This window comes from Aulostomus chinensis, chromosome 1 (assembly GCF_037954235.1).
Source record: "Aulostomus chinensis isolate RoL2024-O1b breed Wild chromosome 1, RoL_Achi_v1.0, whole genome shotgun sequence".
Lineage (NCBI taxonomy): Eukaryota > Metazoa > Chordata > Actinopteri > Syngnathiformes > Aulostomidae > Aulostomus > Aulostomus chinensis.
The window spans coordinates 142,593-162,500 of NC_141320.1; the positions used below are offsets into that span (position 1 = coordinate 142,593).

Sequence of the window (19,908 nt, forward strand, 5' to 3'; positions counted from 1 at the left end):
GCAACAATTACATTACTATTGAAACCTGGGAAGTCACCGGACCAATGCGGATCTTACAGGCCAATATCCCTCATCAATTATGACCTTAAAATATTGTCTAAAATACTGGCTATGAAGTTGGAACGTATTTTACCCAAATTGATCCACTCGGACCAGAATGGATTTATACAGGGAAGGCAGGGCTTTCATAATATAAGGAGAGTACTTAATATTCTCTTTGAGAGGTCTGGGATCCCTGGCTACGCTGTCCTGTCGTTGGACGCAGAGAAGGCCTTCGATAGGATAGAGTGGTCGTATTTGTTTGAAGTCCTACAGAGGTTTGGTATTCAGGAAAATTTCCTTAGGTGGATTCGCCTTCTCTACTCTAACCCGCAAGCTGAAACTTTGACCAATGGCCTGGCTTCTAACTCTTTCAAACTTAATCGAGGCACAAGACAGGGTTGCCCCTTATCTCCCCTGTTATTTACCCTTGCTATCGAGCCCCTGGCCATGGCAATTTGTAATCATGACATTATAAAGGGAATAACAGTTGGTGGTACTGAACACCGCATAGCCCTTTATGCGGATGATGTTATTCTATTCTGCTCCGATTTAAAACAAACCTTGCCAGCCTTGCTAAATTTGGCACAGGCTTTTGGGCTCTTCTCAGGTTTTAAAATAAATAATAGTAAATCTGTAATAATGTTTTTGACAGAAAGAGAGAGACTCAGCCCTCCAGTTTTGACTCCATTTGTAATATCAAAAGAAGGATTTAATTATCTAGGAGTTAAAATCACGCCAGATGTTAATGAAATGATCTCAGCGAACTATAACCCCCTTACAGATGCTGTTACACAGCTTATCAATAGGTGGACAAAATTACCTATTTCTTTGATTGGACGCATTAATATCCTAAAAATGACAGTTTTGCCCAAATACTCATACCTCTTCCAAACGATCCCACTCTCTCCTCCTCTCTCTCTCTTCCAATCTTTGAAGAAAATATTTTCAAACTTCATATGGAACAATAAGCGACCAAGACTTAGGCTTTCCTTGCTCTATCTTCCATACGACAGAGGTGGTTTGAAGCTACCAAATTTCTTGTGGGATTACTGGGCAGCTCAGATTAGGGCAAGCATGTTTTATTTTGGTGAGGATCACCCCCCAATGTGGGTAACGATTGAATCTCACTCGATTTCACTTCCTTTAAATCTTTATATATACTCGGCAGAGGTAAAAAGATTGATCAAACAGACAAAAAATCCCGTTCTGAAGAATTCAATAACGATTTGGCATAAGGTTTTAGCATATACTGATGTAACACAACAACTATCACGATTTTCTCCTATTTTTGGCAATGACAACTTCCAACCAGGCAGGGCAGACTCAGGCTTTAAACTTTGGTCCACTAAAGGTATATCTAAGGTGGCTGATCTTTACATTGGCAGTAAATTTATGTCATTTGAAGAACTCAAAGCCACATACGATATTCCCACTAAACACTTTTTCAAATATCTCAAATTACGAAGTTTTATAATGTCTAGACAGGGTAGTAGTTTGGAGCTTCCCCCTTTCTCTTCATTGGAAGAAATAATTTTAAAACACTGTCAAGGTAGGGGACAAGTGACCATATTATATGACCTATTCATCAGCAAGTGCAAAGAATCTTCTAACAATATCTTCCAAGCATGGAGGATGGACTTACAGAGAATATAACACAGGAGGAATGGACACAGGCTTGCTCATTTGTTCAAACTCAAACTGCAAACACACACTCCAAATTACTACAATATAAGTGGTTAAGCAGGCAGTATATTACTCCAGCTAGGCTACACCACTTTAACCCTAATATTCCTGACACGTGTATTAAATGCAATCACCAGAAAGGGTCATTGATTCATTGTATGTGGGAATGCCCCCAAATTTCTTGTTTTTGGGGAAAGGTTGTGGATCTAGTCAGTCGCATTATTGGTAAAGAGGTTCCATGTAACCCTAAAACATGCATTCTAAATATTTACCCGGATGATTTTGTCGCTTCAAAAAGCCTAAGATCCCTCCTGAATATTTGTTTTCTTGAAGCTAAAAGGTGTATTGCCCGCTCTTGGAAGGATCAATCTATCAGTGGAATTTCTCCGTGGTTGAAAGGAATGTCCTTTAATTTTGCCCTTGAAAAGATAAGTTATTTCACTAAAAATAAATTGGAAAAATTCTGGAAGATTTGGCATATTTTTTACAACTATCTGGAACAGAATGAGATACAAACTGAGGCTTAGATTGGAAAACTGAATTGATTGTAAACGGCTTTTTTTTTCTCCTGTGTCCCTTTCTACCTTTGTATCCTAATTTATACATTTGTTTATTGTTATTTGCCCATTCTGTTTGTCATGTCCTTATATTTGTTTATCCCAAAATATAATAAAGAGATGTTTGAAAAAAAAAAGAACTGCACAAAACAGGTTCAAGCTTGACTTTGGACCCTGGTATCTGCAACGACTCCATCAACTCCGAATCTATCAGCTCTGCTGGGTCCAACTATTTTACAGAACATTTGACAGACCTGTGGGGCAGTGAGGACACACATGAGTTGATCACATGATCCACTGAAGCACCATTTTACCCTGCCACTGAGGTCACCAACATGAGCTGGAGTTGGGAATCTTGAACTGAACCTGGTATCAGAGTGACACCTACTGCTGCAAAATGGAACAGCAACATTGAACCCAAGTACAGGATTGGAGGGAGACTGATGGTCGCTGTTTGGGTTTTTGAAGAACAAGGAGGGCGTGGCTTCAAGCTGGATTCTCAGAGACTATTTCCCCAACCTCTACATTGGAATCTGCACTGTCATCCAGTCACGTGACTGAAGTCATCCAGTCACGTGACTGAAGTCATCCAGTCACGTGACTGAAGTCATCCAGTCACGTGACTGAAGTCATCCAGTCATGTCAGTGATGTCACTCTGCAGGACTGTCATTGCCGTCACATTATAGAAAAGAACCCAGACTCCACATGTAAGGGGCAGTTTTGGTCTTTAAAGACTTGACAGTTCCAGGTGATTTAGTCTGGCTCAAGATCTTCAGATCAACCCAGGACAGAAGGCTATGACTCATTGGATTGTGTAGTTGGAGCATTCAGAGATCTGGTGGATCTCAGTAGGAGCTGTATTTATCCACTGAATGATCCTGGTCAATGTGATCCTGTTCCTTCATCTCTAAGGCTGACAGAGCAGGAGGACCTGACTGAGAAGAAAGCTGCCCTTGAGCAGCTTCAGTCTCTGAGTGACAACACACAGGCAGAAAACCAGAATTTGAGGGAACAAGTTTCTACTCTTGAACGTGAGAATAAAAGAGCAATCCAGGAGCTCCAGAACCTCACTGCTGTGGTGGCCAACCTCCAAACGGTCCAGGACAAGAACCAGACTCAGATAGAAGATCTGAACGCAACAGTCCACAGTCTTCAGTGTGAGGGGAGGAAGGTTGATGGAGAGAACAATGAGCTCAGAAAAGAGCTGACCCAGGTTCAGTCTCTGAGGGAGAGTGAACAGGTGGAGATGAAATGTCTTGAGGAAGACCTGACAGAGAAGAAAAGTGCACTTGATCAGCTTCAGTCTCTGTGTGACAAGAGATGGACAGAAAACCAGAATTTGTGGGGACAGGTTTCTAGTCTTGGACAAGAGAAGATCATTGCACATCAGCTGGTAGAGAACATATCTGCCATGGTGGGCAACCTTGAATCTGTGAGGGAGGAGAACCAGGCTCAGATCAGAGACCTGAACACACAAGTCCACAATCTTCAGCTTGAGGTGAAGATGGTTTACAAGGAGAAGTGTGACCTCAAGTGTGAGCTCAACTCCATCCAGGCAGAGATGAACAAAATGAGAGAAGAACTCACTGAGAAGAAGACGACTCTTGAACAACTGAGGTCCCAGAGTGAGGAGAGAGAGGCAGAAAATGGATGTTTGAGGATACAAGTTTCTACTGCATCTCAGGAGACAGAGACCTTCACTACTGAGTTGGCCCACCTCAAATCAAGGAAGGACCAGGACCCCACAAAGACTGACAGTCTGAACGGTGAAGTTCAGAGTCTTCTATGTGCAGTGAGAACACAAAAGAAGAAAAGGAACAGTGCTCAGAGGGAAATCCTGGGAAATCTTCATGATTTAAAAAGCTGTTTGAAAGAGGAAAATCATGACCTTCAAGTGAAGGTCCAGCAAACTTCTGAAGAGCAAGCAGACTCTCCCCTACGTCCAGCCAGAGAAGAGCAAACCGACTCTCCCCTACGTCCAGCCAGAGAAGAGCAAACAGACTCTTCCCTACGTCCAGCCAGAGAAGAGCAAGCAGACTCTCCCCTACGTCCAGCCAGAGAAGAGGAAGCAGATTCTCCCCTACGTCCAGCCAGAGAAGAGCAAACAGACTCTCCCCTACGTCCAGCCAGAGAAGAGCAAGCAGACTCTCCCCTACGTCCAGCCAGAGAAGAGCAAACAGACTCTCCCCTACGTCCAGCCAGAGAAGAGCAAACAGACTCTTCCCTACGTCCAGCCAGAGAAGAGCAAGCAGACTCTCCCCTACGTCCAGCCAGAGAAGAGGAAGCAGATTCTCCCCTACGTCCTGCCAGTGAAGAGCAAACAGACTCTCCCCTACGTCCAGCCAGAGAAGAGCAAGCAGACTCTCCCCTACGTCCAGCCAGAGAAGAGCAAACAGACTCTCCCCTACGTCCAGCCAGAGAAGAGCAAGCAGACTCTCCCCTACGTCCAGCCAGAGAAGAGCAAACAGACTCTCCCCTACGTCCAGCCAGAGAAGAGCAAACAGACTCTCCCCTACGTCCAGTCAGAGAAGAGCAAACAGACTCTCCCCTACGTCCTGCCAGAGAAGAGCAAACAGACTCTCCCCTACGTCTAGCCAGAGAAGAACAAACAGACTCTCCTCTACGTCCAGCCAGAGAAGAGCAAGCAGACGCTCTCACATGTTCTTCTGCAGAGGAGCGACGGCATTCTGCTGCATGTCCTGCAACTGAAAAGCAGAATGATGGGGGCACCCTGGAGACTGGACCTGCTAGGGGTCAAACCAGAGGTCTACTGAGCTGTGTGACATCTGGTGTAGAAGATGCTCTGTTCATGTTCATAATTTCTTCTTTGTGTGCGTTTCCTCAACTTTGTTTTCTTTGTTTGTTATATATGATGATACCTTGATCACTACAGCAGTTGATCCCAGCTTGATTAGCTGAGTCCTTTGCAGTCTAAAGCACTTTAATGATACCTGTGGGGTCCCTTATCCTCCCTGACCACAGGGATTCAGCCTCACTGAAGGAGAGTGAACCTTCCAGGTTGCAGCTCCTAGACTCTGGAACGCTCTCCCACTGGACATGAGGACACTGTGGACACCTTTAGAAAGAAGCTAAAGACCCATTTGTTTAGTAATATTATTGTTCATGATGGAATCGTGCCTCCTTACCTGCCCACACAGGTCAAGAGGTCAAATGATTCCCTGTTTAAAACAGCTCTTCCATCACATGGATGTGCATCCCAACAGTCAGAGCTCACAGACGCTCCTATTCCCTCCAGTGGGAGGCACTAGGAGTGACTGATGAGGGTCAGGGGGGTCAGGCTAGTCCAGATAGTGGGTCTGTATGAGGTTGTTAGGGAGGGATAAGGTAGTGGCAGAGTTCAGGCTGTAGTTGTGCTCCAACAGTTGAGACAGGGCAGGACAAAAATGACATCCTGATGGCGTTAGGAGTGATTCTTACAAGAACCAATCAATAAAAGTGGGTGGTGACCTGCTCATGTGACGCTTGTGTTGATGATTACTGGGTCTCCTCCATGCTCATTTATCATGAATGAATCCCTCTGAGTAAAACACCTGATGACTCCTGAGTTTTTTCACAAAATGTGTGTGTGTGTGTGTGTGTGTGTGTGTGTGTGTGTGTGTGTGTGTGTGTGTGTGTGGGCAATAACTACTGTTATATACCACTACTGTATGTATAGATCAAAAAATTATTCATCAGTTGGATACATTGAGAGTGGAAGTTCAGGTTTCCTGTAATTCAGTTTGCAGACAACACAGAAAACTGCCCCTGACCCCTCCCCTCATTCTGGAGGCTTTAACATGAAAATGAAAATGCTGACAGACACAAATGCAAATCAGGGTATTTGACCAGAGGTGACATATTTTTTAATACTTTTCTTGTTATATTTGTTGTATATGTTCTGTATGGTTATATGTGTTATGGTTGTTATGGAGTTTATGGTTATTATCTCTGTTTCTTGTGTCTTTGTCTTTGTTGTCCTCCCCTTCGTCCGTCCTGGATTTTTGACCTTGGTTGCAGGAAGCGTGTGACCTCAACTCCTTTTTCTGTGTTGCTGAACGTAGAGCCTTGCTTCATTGTGCTCGCTAAAGTGTGATCCTCCCTGCTAATTCCTTATTTCCTTGACTAATTACCCACCAAAAATTAATACCTACTTGCTTTATTTGGCTGAAGTTTAAAAGACCATCATTCTGGTAGCAACAGTCTTTCTGCCTTGTAAACACGCTAAGCTAACGATGGCTTCTCCCTCTTGTTCTCCTCTCTCCTGCTCAGGGTGCCAAATGTTTTGTTCCTCCTCTGCCTCCTTTAGTGATACTGATAAGTGTGTTAAATGTAGTTTTCTTGTTGTGTTGGAGGTGAGGCTTAGCGATGTTGAATTGGACCTGCAGCACCTCTCTGCAGGACCTTCCAGAAAACTGCCCCTGAAACTGCTCACCAGGGTGAGCTTGGAAGGCCAAAGGTCACCTGATCACCTCTCCCTCAACCTCTAAATACCTCTTTCCCTGACCGGGAATCGAACCCCGGCCGCGGCGGTGAAAGCACCAAATCCTAGCCACTAGACCATCAGGGACCACACTGAGCTCTCCAACAACAGAGACTATAGACAATGACTCAAGAACACAGGACTCTGTGGTCTCAGCTTGAGATGCAGAGGGTCCACCAAGACCACCAGACACCTCAGCCCCCTAAAGACAGTCCACCCCCAGGATCCTGCCCCCCTCTGCTCCAACTCAGCCCTCCATTCATAACATGACTTTGTCTCAGTCTCTTCACAATGCCAGTCACTGAAACACTGACAATGTGATGGGGCTTCCTGTCTTTACTGCATTTTCTTCAAGGCTCACAACTGCTACTTCCTACAGTCGTCTCTACTGTGTACTTGTACTACCAGTTGTTATGAGCAACTGTGGATTTCTAAATATTCCAGTCCTCAGTTTGCAACTGTATAGTGATGATGGGTCAGTTTAGAGCTGTCAATCAATGTTAATAATTGATCTTAGCATCTGTACATTATTTTAGGAACACAAATACTTTTACTTCATTCTGAGGATGAGCATACGTTCAATATAATTCTCATTTCCTGGTCAAAGACTCCTGCCAGTCAGAGAGGATCTGGGCTGGATTGTAAAGCTTCAGAGAGGGAAACCTTCACTCTGGACTGGACTGAGAACGGAGCAGCCTCAGCTTCCTGGAGCCTGACTTGCCTCTGTGGTCTAAGGCTGTGTGGGGAGGGGAAACTACTGAGATCACAGAGCCTTTGAGATCACAGGCTGACTTCCTTTTTTTTCTAAAATGAAGAATAAAAATGTTGTGTCTGTGTTTGTGTTGCTGCATCAGTTAAACAGTGACTCTGACAGAGGGGATGTAGCTCAGTGGTAGAGCGCATGCTTAGCATGTATGAGGCCCCGGGTTCAATCCTCTGCATCTCCAGCTGGTCCTTTGGAGCCTTCATCTTAACAGCTAAATTAATCCATAAATGTGACAACAGTTGACAACAAACTACCAGAAGAGAAACCTGTCTGTTGCATATCAAAGTATTTGTAGCAGGGTCAGTGTGACTGTGAGCCTTCATAGCCAGCATGAAGGAGCTGGTTTTATCTTTGCTGGGGAAATCCCACACACAGCTGCTCTCAGTTCCAAATGTGTGTGTCCTCACTCCTCCGTCCTCCTGCTGCCCTCAGAATACAGACACAATTCAACCTGGCAAGTTTGGAGCATAGAAGTGCTCCTGAAGAGATGTGTGTCAGCCCACAGCTGGCTGGTCTTACCTGGAACCTCAAGATGAAACTGCTTCCACAGATTGGAAATGAATCTGATGTTGACTTTTGGACAAATCACCTGTTCATCAGTTCATCATCACTTCCATCCATTTCTACTGCTTATCTTGTTATAGAAAGGAGTCTATCTGCTGTGTGACGGAGGCAGTTACTGTGAGCTGCTGCATGTCTCAGTGTGTGTGTGTGTGGGGGGGCTGTGTGTGACTGGTTGGCTGCCAAGGATTATTGATGAGATCAATCATGATCAGCTCAGAGATCACGGCACAGAAGAAGGAGACTTTGATTTTTGGGGGTTCAGTTTCTAAGTCAGACACATCATCACAATTTGAAGTTTTCCTCCAGTAAAAAACAAAACAACACAAAACCAAACAAAAACATGATTTGACTTTTGATGTCTACATTTTTTGGAAATTGTGAGTCCAACAAGCAGGAGGCCGTTTGAGCTTGGAAACTGTGAAGCATCACCAGTAACTGCTGGTTAATTTACAGTTGTTTCCTCCAAAAAGTTTAAAATGAACTCAATGCTGAATCCCTCGTCGTCATCACTGAGCTGCAGAATTGGTCCATGCAGGAGGCTGAGCAGGTCTTCCTCTCTGGTCCAGTGTCTCAGCACAGGTCAGAGTAGAGAATTAAAACATGAACACAAATCTTTATCAGCTGTTTACTGATATCAGTGACTACCTTCAAGTAAGAGTGTTAGTGAATGGACCCTTTTTAAAGTTTATGTTATAATGTTTGAAAAATGATGCTCACAAAAACACTATAAAAGTGTTTGTGGTAAAATGATTCCGTAGATTTTATTGCCATTTTAAGAGTTCAAGCGTATTTTGATGACATTGTTTGATATCATGACTCACAGTTACTTTAGCAGGACCATCGTGACATGAAATCTTCCTCATCATCCCATATCGACCCTCAACCCCTCACACAGAACCAGGAGCCCTCAACTGAAGGAACCTTTAAAACTGAGAAATTGGACAGAAAGCAGTATTTTGGTGGAACGAACCCTTAAAACTATAAATTAGAAAGTATTTTGGTGGAATGAACCTTTAAAACTATAAATTAGAAAGTATTTTGGTGGAAAGAACCTTTAATACTATAAAAAAAAGTATTTTGGAGGAATTGGAATAAACCTTTTATACAGTTGTCAGAAATTAAAGGACAGGAAGTAGTATTTTGGTGGAATAAACCTTTCATACTGTAGTTCGAAAGGAGTAATTTGCTATCATCTAATTCGATAGGTGGTGCTGTCACCAAAAACCAAAGTCCCAGAACTGCATTTTATCATCCAATTCAGTAGGTGGTGCTGTGGGGTACTGGAACTGCAGCTCTCTGGTGCTGCAGGATCTCCTCTTGAAAAGCCTCACACTTCAGAGTCGTTCCAGAATCTAGAAAGCAGAAACCAAAGTCTCCTACAACGATGATGGGATTGGAACCCACGCCTGCAGAGCTCAATGGATCAGCAGTCCATCACCTTAACCACTCGGCCACCTCGTCTCCTGACCACCAAGATGTGCTGCTTTCTCTGAGCCTTTTAAACAGCTGAACTCTTTGGAGCCCATTTGTCAGAAATGGACCCAGCAGGAGCCACTGAACACAACTCTGACATCATCAGGCTTCTTCCCAGCAGCTTGGTGCTCCAGAAGGAAGAATCCAGACCATCGCTACATCATCAGAGTGAACACCAGCTGATGTTGACCAGTTTAACAAGCCTTTGACTGCTAAATGACATCCAAGCTCAGATTCTCTTGTCCTGGTAGAACAAGTCAATGTTGAAGAAGATGAGAGCACCAGTCTCTTTCATCCAATGCTGGAACAGCGTTAGACTGAAGGTCTGAAGGTCCCTGGTCTGGTCCAGGTTTCAACAGGGGACCAGCATCAGCCAGCAGTTAAATGTGGACAGCAGTGGAGGTGAAGCCCACATCAAGGAAACAAGCCTTCTATCCCTGTCCTGTGCTGAGTTTCTTTAACTCCCATCATGGGGGGGGGAGCAAGCAGTGGATGAGGCTGTGGTCGACATGCAGCCACCGGCCACTGTTGAAAATGAGGCACTGAGGAGTTCCTGAAGCTCATTGCACCCTTGAATGTTCTAGCAAGCAGGAAGGTTGTTTAAGAAATGTGAGGTTTGGATGAATTCATGGGTCCTGTCATGATATATGATATGATATGATATGATAGTATATTATTCATTCATTGTCTTCTGCTTATTATTATCTATATTATCTTTCTATTAAGGGTCGCGGGGGGTGGAGCCTATCCCAGCATCTACAGGCGAGAGGCGGAGTTCACCCTGGACAGGTGACCAGTCCATCACAGGGCCAACACACAGAGACAGACAACCATTCACACTCACAGTCACACCTTCGGTCAATTTAGAGTATCAATCAGCCTCGTCCCCTCTTGATGTCTTTGGACTGTGGGAGGAAGCTGGAGTACCAGAGAGAACCCACACAGACACAAGGAGAACATGCACTCGAACCGGGAACCTTCTTGCTGTGAGGCCACAGTGCTGACCACTGCACCACCACTAAAAGCAACTGAAGCCGTCCAGAGACTGAAGTGGGAGTGAGCTGCTGAAATGAGGAGCCATGAGCCTGAGCCAGCAGAGGAAGAGCCTCGCTCCTCACATGGATCACAACCAGCTATGAAAACACATTTCTTTGTGTTTCTTTGTGAATTTCTGTGGCAGTTTGTCATGTGATGATACACTCATGATGAACAAAGAATTAGCTCTTAAATATTTGCTAGGGCCTCTCTGGAAACCTCTTGATATGGAGGTTGAGGACAGCAAGATGACCTCTCATACTACAGCCGATTCAATGAGCGAAGTCCAACGCTACCTGGCTGAAAGCAACACCCCAGAACACAGGACTGTCATGGAGTGAGCCGTGACGCTTGCGCCAAATGCGCGCACCTAGCCACTCACGCAAGCGCATAGGCAGCTATCTGCCGGCACAATAAAAACACCAGCTGACCTACTGCTGTGAGTAGCACTTCATCTACATTCAGTTTCTGTCTTGGTTTACCTGGTTTTCACATTCCACACTACATCGTTACCCATACAGTCTCACCAGCATGTGTTCGAGTGTGCAGGGGTGGCCAACCAGCATGTTCAACACATTTATTTTTTTTATTCATCACTCGCGTTTTCAACACGCGCCATTTTTCTAAAACATTCCCTCATCTGTTAAAACATTGTACTGGTAACGAAGCACACTTACACACACCACCGTTTTTGCAGTTTAATGTTTTTAGCAATCTTTACAAACACATTCAGTTTTCTGTAGACTCACCAGCACATCACACACTCCCTTCTTCCTCGGGCGAAGCCGAGGAACTGTTCCAAGGCGCAATTGTTGGGGGTTCCGCGTGCTCTGGGCGGTGCATACTGTATGCACCGTACACTGTATACACAGTACGGACCAGACTTGCTCCTGCGATTCATTCTATTTACCGTTACACTGGTGTCAGAAGTGTTCTGCGATGTCTTCAGAACGAGAAGTGAAACTCATGATCTCCAGCCTTGAGGCACTTTTGAGGGAGGGTCCCTGGAAAGTTGGTGAAAATGATCCGGAGAGTGCTGCTGCTGGTCGTCCTGACGGAGCTAGTGCACCCCAACCTTCTGTGCTGTGGCGGGACGCGGGGCAACAGAGGCCCGCTCGCCAAGACCGGGGTGAGAGACGACAGCTTTGCACGGAGGACTTTGCATTAGGCCAGGGGCAGTGTATGGGAGAAGGTACGTGGACGGGGTCCAGTGGACAGAGGCGGGAAGTGATGCTAGACAGCGCGCCGAGGCTGTCTCAGCTGGACCGGGGAGAGAGGAACTGCTTCCGGGCGAATGAAGTCCCAGCCGAAAGTCAACACATGGGGGCCGCCATAGGACCAGTAAACCAGCCCGTACAGCCTCACGGACAGTCTATGATTAAGCTTCATCGCTACAATGGGGAAGAGCCTGCTGACACTTTTCTTTTACAAGTTCAACTGGCTGCACAGATTAATAGATGGTCTGATGAGGAGACAGCCGGACATGTTGCTCTTTCATTAGAGGGGAAGGCATTGCAGATACTGACAGATCTGCGCCCAGCTGAGCTCCGAGATTGGTTGAAGCTTAAAGGGGCTATCCAGTGTCGATTTGACCGTCACCTTTTTGTAGATGATGCCCGAGACCGGCTAGCAAAGTGCCGTAGAGAGCTCGGAGAAAGCTTAGGTACATACGCTGCAGACCTGCGGAGTTACACTCGCCGTGGGCACCCCGATTTCACCGAGAGTGTCCAGGAGGAGCTCACTGTCCAGGCTTTCCTCTGAGGACTACAACCAGGACGGCTGCGGGAGCACATGCGGTTGTTTTCTCCCTCCACACTTGAAGCTGCACTGAAAGAAGCAGAGCGGGTGGAGCATGTCCTGTGTCCCGAAGGCTCTGGGCGGAGCAATGATATTCGTGTTAACCAAGCCAGGGGTGACGATAGTGATGTGGTCGAGGCCCGTCGTACAACAACCAACCCGCAGCGACACCGTTCCAGGAGAAGTGACGGTGAATGTTACAGATGTGGGGCCCCTGGCCACATTGCTCGCTTTTGTCCTGCTCCAACACCACTAAGTCAACAGCCGGATTTAAACTAGCAGGGGATGGCATCGAGGGGGGGCTACCATCCACTGAAATTACTACCATACCTAACACATCTATGATGCCCCTTGGCTGCTTGGGACACACTCATGGACTTTATGTGGACTGTGTCATTGAAGGAACCCCATGTCGTGCATTGGTGGATACTGGTTCTACTATTTCCTTAATTAAGCCAGGAACTCTGCCGAGCTCCAGTGGCAAGAGTCCCAAGGGCTGGACATCCACCGACCAGAACATTACAACGGTCACTGGGGACCAGGCAAGGATGTTGGGTACTAGGATGCTGAAGGTTTCTGTGGACCACCTCCAGGTACATCACCAGTTCTGGCTTGTTAACATCCAAGATCCCTGCATTATTGGTCTTGACCTTTTGAGTGAGTGGGGGGCTGTGGTGGATGTGCCCAAAGCCACCCTACTGTTGAACACCGGTACCATAGCTCTTCACCAGTCTTATGATCCTGAGCCATGCCAAGTCGTGAAGCCGCCATCACGGGTGCAGCCGCCAGCGCCACAGAAGGAACCGCCAGCACCGCAGAAGGAGCCACCATCAAGGGTGCAGCCGCTATCCCCGGAAACCAGTGAAGCCATCGCCGACCCCTTTGCTCGGAGTTGCCAGGGACTGGGGACTGAACAGCAATGTCAATTAAAAACACTGTTGGACATGTTTGCTGATGTGTTTGCTGCCAAAGATGAGGACTGTACCCACACCAATCTTGTCCTCCATGACATAGACACTGGGGAGGCCCGTCCTGTACGCCTCCGGCCACGCCGCCTACCCCTTGCCAAGCAGCTAGCAGCACAGGAGAAGATTGAAGAGATGTTGCGAGCGGGTATCATTGAACCGTCCAACAGTCCCTGGGCAGCACCTGTGGTTCTCGTTCAGAAAAAGGACGGCACCTGGCGATTCTGTGTGGACTTCCGCAGACTTAATGACATTACTCGCAAAGACTCGTACCCCCTGCCACGCATCGACGATGCCCTGGACTACATCTCTGGCTCATCCTGGTTCAGCTCCCTAGACCTTCGAAGCGGCTACTGGCAGGTGGAGCTGACTCCCGAAGCACGCCCCAAAACAGCTTTTTCCATTGGCCAAGGATTGTGGCAATTCAAGGTCATGCCCTTTGGCCTCTGTAATGCTCCGGCCACCTTTGAGCGGTTAATGGAGAGAGTCCTAGTTGACATCCCTCGGACCCGGTGTGTGGTCTATCTCGATGACCTGCTAGCACATGCTGCAGATTTCGAGAGTGCGCTGAAGAACTTGCAGGATGTTCTCCTGGCTGTCCGCCAAGCTGGGCTCCGCCTTAACCCCAAGAAGTGCCATCTGTTCCGGAGGCAGACCTCCTTCCTTGGTCATGTCTTTAGTGGGGAAGGAGTGTCCACCGATCCAGCAAAGGTGACTGCAGTCCAAGAGTGGCCAACCCCCAAGGACATTGCAGAGCTACGCAGTTTCCTCGGGCTAGCCTCTTATTATCGAAAATTCATCAAGGACTTTGCCTCCATTGCAAGCCCCCTCCACAAGTTGACTCAGAAAGGTCATGTGTTCCAGTGGACAGAGGAGTGTGCCGCAGCTTTCAACCATCTGCATGGTGCCCTAGTGAAGGCTCCTGTGTTGGCCTATCCAGACCCAAAGAGGACCTTTATTGTGGACACTGATGCCAGTAATGTGGGTCTCGGGGCTGTGCTTTCACAGGAGGGGGAGCATGGTGAGCAGGTTGTTGCATACTACAGTCGCTCCCTCAGCTAGCCAGAGAGGAACTATTGCGTCACCCGTCACCGAGAACTGCTGGCGGTTATCTTGGCTGTACGTCATTTCCGGCCTTACTTGTATGGCCAGAGGTTTGTGCTAAGGACTGACCATGCCTCCCTAACCTGGCTGCTGAACTTTAAAGAACCTGAAGGGCAGCTGGCCAGGTGGATAGAGAGTCTACAAGACTATGACTTTGACATCCAGCATCGAGCCGGGCGACTTCATGGTAACGCTGACGCCCTGTCTCGTAGACCATGTGAAAAGAGGTGTCGGTTCTGTCAACAAGGAGATGAGGGCCATCTGTGCACCAAGGTAGCGGCGCTGCAGTGTTTGGTGGTACCTACCGATCAAGTGACCATCGATCCTCAGCAGCTCCAGCGGGACCAGCAACAGGATCCAGTCCTCTCCCGGGTGTACTCCTGGGTGGTGGCAGGACAACGCCCAGACTGGTCAACTGTGTCTGCACTGGATCCTGAAACCAAGGCTCTACATTCACAGTGGCCCAACTTTCATCTCCAGAACGGGCAGCTCTACCGGCGTTGGAGCTCCCCTAATGGACAGCGGGAGATCTTGCAGCTCCTGGTCCCAAAATGTCTGCGGCACAAAGTCCTCCAGTCGGTCCATGGTTCGGTGGGAACTGGGCACTTCGGTGTTACTAAGACTCTATTGCGGCTGCGGCAGAGATTTTACTGGCCGGGGTGCAGGCGCAATTTGAAATGTTTGTCCACCGGTGTGATTCTTGCACTGCACAGAAAGGCCCCACCCGTCGTTCACACGCCCCATTGCAACAGTACCAAGTGGGGGCACCCATGGAGAGAGTGGGTGTGGACATCTTGGGCCCATTTCCCATCACTGACCAAGGGAACCGATACGTCATTGTGGCTATGGATTATTTCACGAAGTGGCCCGAGGCATACGCAGTTCCAGATCAAAGTGCTGCCACAACTGCCCAGAAATTGGTGGATGAGTTTTTCTGCAGATTTGGAGTTCCAGAGGAACTCCATAGTGATCAGGGACGGAACTTCGAGGCTAAGGTGTTCCAGGAGGTGTGCCAGCGGCTGGGGGTGAAGAAGACCAGGACCACTCCATTGCACCCTCAAAGTGACGGGTTGGTTGAACGCTTCAACCGAACTCTGGCCACACAGCTCGCCATTCTCACCAGCCGTCAGCAGCGGGACTGGGATTGTCACCTCCCTCTGGTCCTTTGGGCGTAAAGAACCACTGTGCAGGAGTCTACGCGGTGTACTCCTGCTGCTATGATGTTGAACTGCGCACCCCGGTGGATCTGGTTTTTGGGTCCCCTCCAATGCCGGAGGTTCAAGGGGAGCCTGGACTAGACTACTTTTTCAACCTAGTTGAGCGCCTGCAGGAGGTCCATGAGCTTTCCCGGGAACACCTAACTAACGCTGGAATCCAACAGAAGAGGGCTTATGACCTCTGTAGTAAGGGACAGGACTTCACTCCCGGCTCCAAAGTGTGGGTCTATAGCCCCATCCGGAAGAAGGGACATTCCCCGAAACTCTCCAGCCACTGGGTGGGGCCTTGTACTGTCCTTGAAAGACTGTCGGATGTGGTGTATAGGGTACGACTGTTGCAAAGGGGCAGGGTGGTAGTTCTCCACAGAGATCGGCTGGCCCCTTACCAACCTTTGGCTCCCCCTGCAGTGCCCCCAGATGATGTTAATCAGTCCTCGTTGAGTCCCTCCCCTGAGACCACCAGCATTGATCCAGTCCCGCAGCCTCGGTCTCAAAGACAGCGTAGACTTCCACAGCATTTGAGAGACTTTGTTGTGGACGGCTGGATTGCTGAGGACAGCTAATCATGCTAGGTGGGGGCAATGTAGCGTTCTTCCAATGTTATGTTGTGGAGTTTTGTATTGCAGCCATTTTGTTGTGTAGGGTCACCTTAGGCAGGTTGCCATTTTTGCATGCCTGGTCAATTTAGTTGGCGGGCCTGGGTTTTTCCGCTTCTTGTACTGGGAGTTTGGTTGACAATAAAGGAGACAGTACGGACCAGACTTGCTCCTGTGATTCATTCTATTGACCGTTACAATACTATTTGAGCAGGGGTGTTTTTATGCATTTTGGGGAAAATATATTTTGTTATGTGTAGAGGGGATTTTGGTTATTGAAAATGATTTCAGGTGTTTATATATTCTGGTATTTTTCTGTTAGTTGTTATTTCTCATTTAGAATTTTATTTAGTAAATTGATTAATTTTGTAACTGGGCTCTTCTGTGGGGAGGAGCTGCGGGTATAAAAGCCCTGTAGAACGCTCCAGAGCGGGTTTTTTTTTGGTGTAGACGTCGGTGTGGAAGGTACTGAGCAGTTGGCTTTAATTTAGTTTTGTGCAGGGTCATTTTTGATTTAGCCTGGCAAAGTTAAAGCTTGTTTATTTTTGCATTTTGATATTCTGTTTCACTGAGTTTAAATTCTGCATTTTGACTTTATTTTGGGACACTGTATATATTTGCACCTTTTGGAGGAAAAATTTTAGAAAAAAAAAGGACAAATAAAAAGTGCTATTTTTCTTAAAGAAGCGTCAAGAAGAAGAAGAAGCTCTCTTTCCTCTCCACCGCTGTCCACTCCTGCAACAAGGACCTGTTACAATACTGGAAAAATAACCAGAAAACACATCCCCACCTTTATCAGCTCACTCTGATATCTTCCATTGTCATGCTCACATCTTCATCTGTACCCCGTGAAAGAGTTTTTCTAAGGCAGGGGAACCGGTGTCAGAAGAAATCGCCTTGGAACAAAGACACTTCCAAAAATCGAGCGTTAGCGTTCGTTCTGTCAGGCCATGGTAGTCAAGCGCTATTGGCTTTCCCGTCCATCAATCAAACTGATCAATAAGCTTATCTACAGCTGCTCCGCATCAGCTGATCAAATCCCTCACTTCTGATTGGCCCCTCTCAACTTAAATGTCACCCGGCCTCAACGAGCGCTCTGCTAGCTTCTGGCTATGCTGCTCTGCCTGCTGCTATCTGCTGCCATTTCCTGTACAGTTGCTCCTGCTCGCAACTTGCTACCCTCCACCTCCCCAGCTCCACCTTGTCGTGTATACATGGCATAGTTCATTCCATGTCATGTTGCTGCTCTGTTCACGGGGGTATGTTTGCTCTTCCAGTCTTAAACTGGGAGAACCTTCCCTCATGCTGCTGGTCCCTAGTTTCATGGTGCTCATGAAAAATTCTCAGGGGACTCCTCTGAACAGAGCCGTACCACCAGTTTGTACTAGAATAAACAATCAAGCACATTATCATCTCTGTGTTTCTTGACGTGAATGGACCTGACAGAACTTGTGTTCCTCAATAAAAATGCAGAAATGAATCACTTTTTAGTCTTTTATTTTATATGATTCAACACTTAAGTTCACAAAATTCCATAGAGAAGTTGAAAATTTCAGTTCTGAATTTTTTTATAGACAAATTTGCTCCATTTTACATAGCGACTCATTTCAGCATTTACACAAACAAATTGAACAAATGAAATTCTACAATAATGAGATAATATTTGAAGGAAAGGATGAGCGATTAAATGTTATTTCACAGGCTGATGTTGGGTTAGCAGTATGGAAGCTTTTCCATCTTTTTTCAGTTTGTTTACCTGCAATGATTGAGAACTCCTGCAGGGGTCGCTATTGAGTGGCCAACACAGTGTCAAAACAGTGCCGACACAGTTACTGTAGTGTGTCAGTTCACTCCTTAAGGGATCATCATCCAATCACTACCTTGCAGTCCTCATCCATGCTGAGGAGGACAGACCTCAATCCTGTCTCTCTTTAACGTCACATGGAGTTTGGTACTCTTTCAAGATGAACCTCACTTCTGACTTCCTTTGCTCAACGGTTCAAGGAGTTGGGAGTCCTCATCTATTTAATTCTAACATGGATAGAAAAGAGAACGTCTGCTGGCCCAAGGGATTCGTTTCAGCTCAGCTTCAACAACCTTTGACAACCTGAGTTCTTGGGAATCGAACATCTGTTTCATTTTAACGTCGTTGTAAAGTCTATAAAAAAGTTCATGTCAAGAAGTTCTCTTTGAATGCAGCAGAAACCTTCATCAGGAGGGTTACCAGGGTCAGGGGTCAGCAGGAATACAAACAAGAGACAATCAGGAACAACCTTCATCAGGTGGGTTACCAGGGTCAGGGGTCAGCAGGAATACAAACATGAGACAATCAGGAACAACCTTCATCAGGAGGGTTACCAGGATCAGGGGTCAGCAGGAATACAAACAAGAGACAATCAGGAACAACCTTCATCAGGAGGGTTACCAGGGTCAGGGGTCAGCAGGAATACAAACAAGAGACAATCAGGAACAACCTTCATCAGGAGGGTTACCAGGGTCAGGGGTCAGCAGGAATACAAACAAGAGACAATCAGGAACAACCTTCATCAGGAGGGTTACCAGGGTCAGGGGTCAGCAGGAATACAAACATGAGACAATCAGGAACAACCTTCATCAGGAGGGTTACCAGGATCAGGGGTCAGCAGGAATACAAACAAGAGACAATCAGGAACAACCTTCATCAGGAGGGTTACCAGGGTCAGGGGTCAGCAGGAATACAAACAAGAGACAATCAGGAACAACCTTCATCAGGAGGGTTACCAGGGTCAGGGGTCAGCAGGAATACAAACAAGAGACAATCAGGAACAACCTTCATCAGGAGGGTTACCAGGGTCAGGGGTCAGCAGGAATACAAACAAGAGACAATCAGGAACAACCTTCATCAGGAGGGTTACCAGGGTCAGGGGTCAGCAGGAATACAAACATGAGACAATCAGGAACAACCTTCATCAGGAGGGTTACCAGGGTCAGGGGTCAGCAGGAATACAAACAAGAGACAATCAGGAACAACCTTCATCTGGAGGGTTACCAGGGTCAGGGGTCAGCAGGAATACAAACATGAGACAATCAGGAACAACCTTCATCAGGAGGGTTACCAGGGTCAGGGGTCAGCAGGAATACAAACAAGAGACAATCAGGAACAACCTTCATCAGGAGGGTTACCAGGGTCAGGGGTCAGCAGGAATACAAACATGAGACAATCAGGAACAACCTTCATCAGGAGGGTTACCAAGGTCAGGGGTCAGCAGGAATACAAACAAGAGACAATCAGGAACAACCTTCATCTGGAAAAGTTGAGAAAGCCTGAATCTTGAAGCTGTCTGGGGAACTGAGCCTCAGGGAATCAACCTCCACTGGTTGGGCTCAGGAGCTGCACAGGGAAACTCAACACTCCTTTTCTGGGCAGGGAGAGACCAGCAAGGACGCACTCAAGTAGCTCGTCCTTCAGGAGACAAACTCCACATGTGAAGCACCTTCAAGTCCATCAGGCTGGTGTCTAGAGACTGGAGAAAAGAAATCAAAAAGATGTGGTGGTTATGAGCCTCAGCAGGAAGCAAACGCTCAGCATAGTGGGACAGTTTAAAGACACAGGAGGTCTGATGGAGGCCTCAGGCACCACCTTGCAGGA

The 19,908-nt window shown here is 47.0% G+C and overlaps 1 protein-coding gene and 1 non-coding gene across 2 annotated transcripts in view; one reads left to right on the forward strand and one right to left on the reverse strand.

Moving 5' to 3' along the window:
- Nucleotides 1–7,638: 7,638 nt before the first annotated feature.
- On the forward strand, nucleotides 7,639–7,710 carry trnaa-agc (transfer RNA alanine (anticodon AGC)). Its single transcript has one exon. It is a non-coding gene; the product is annotated as a tRNA-Ala (tRNA).
- A 9,992-nt stretch (nucleotides 7,711–17,702) lies between these two features.
- Nucleotides 17,703–19,908, reverse strand: part of LOC147269878 (NACHT, LRR and PYD domains-containing protein 3-like) — a 15,190-nt gene continuing 12,984 nt past the window's right edge. The window contains 1 exon segment of the mRNA XM_086204886.1: nucleotides 17,703–19,783. Coding sequence (XP_086061012.1) covers nucleotides 19,777–19,783 — 7 coding nt within the window. The 3' untranslated portion in view covers nucleotides 17,703–19,776.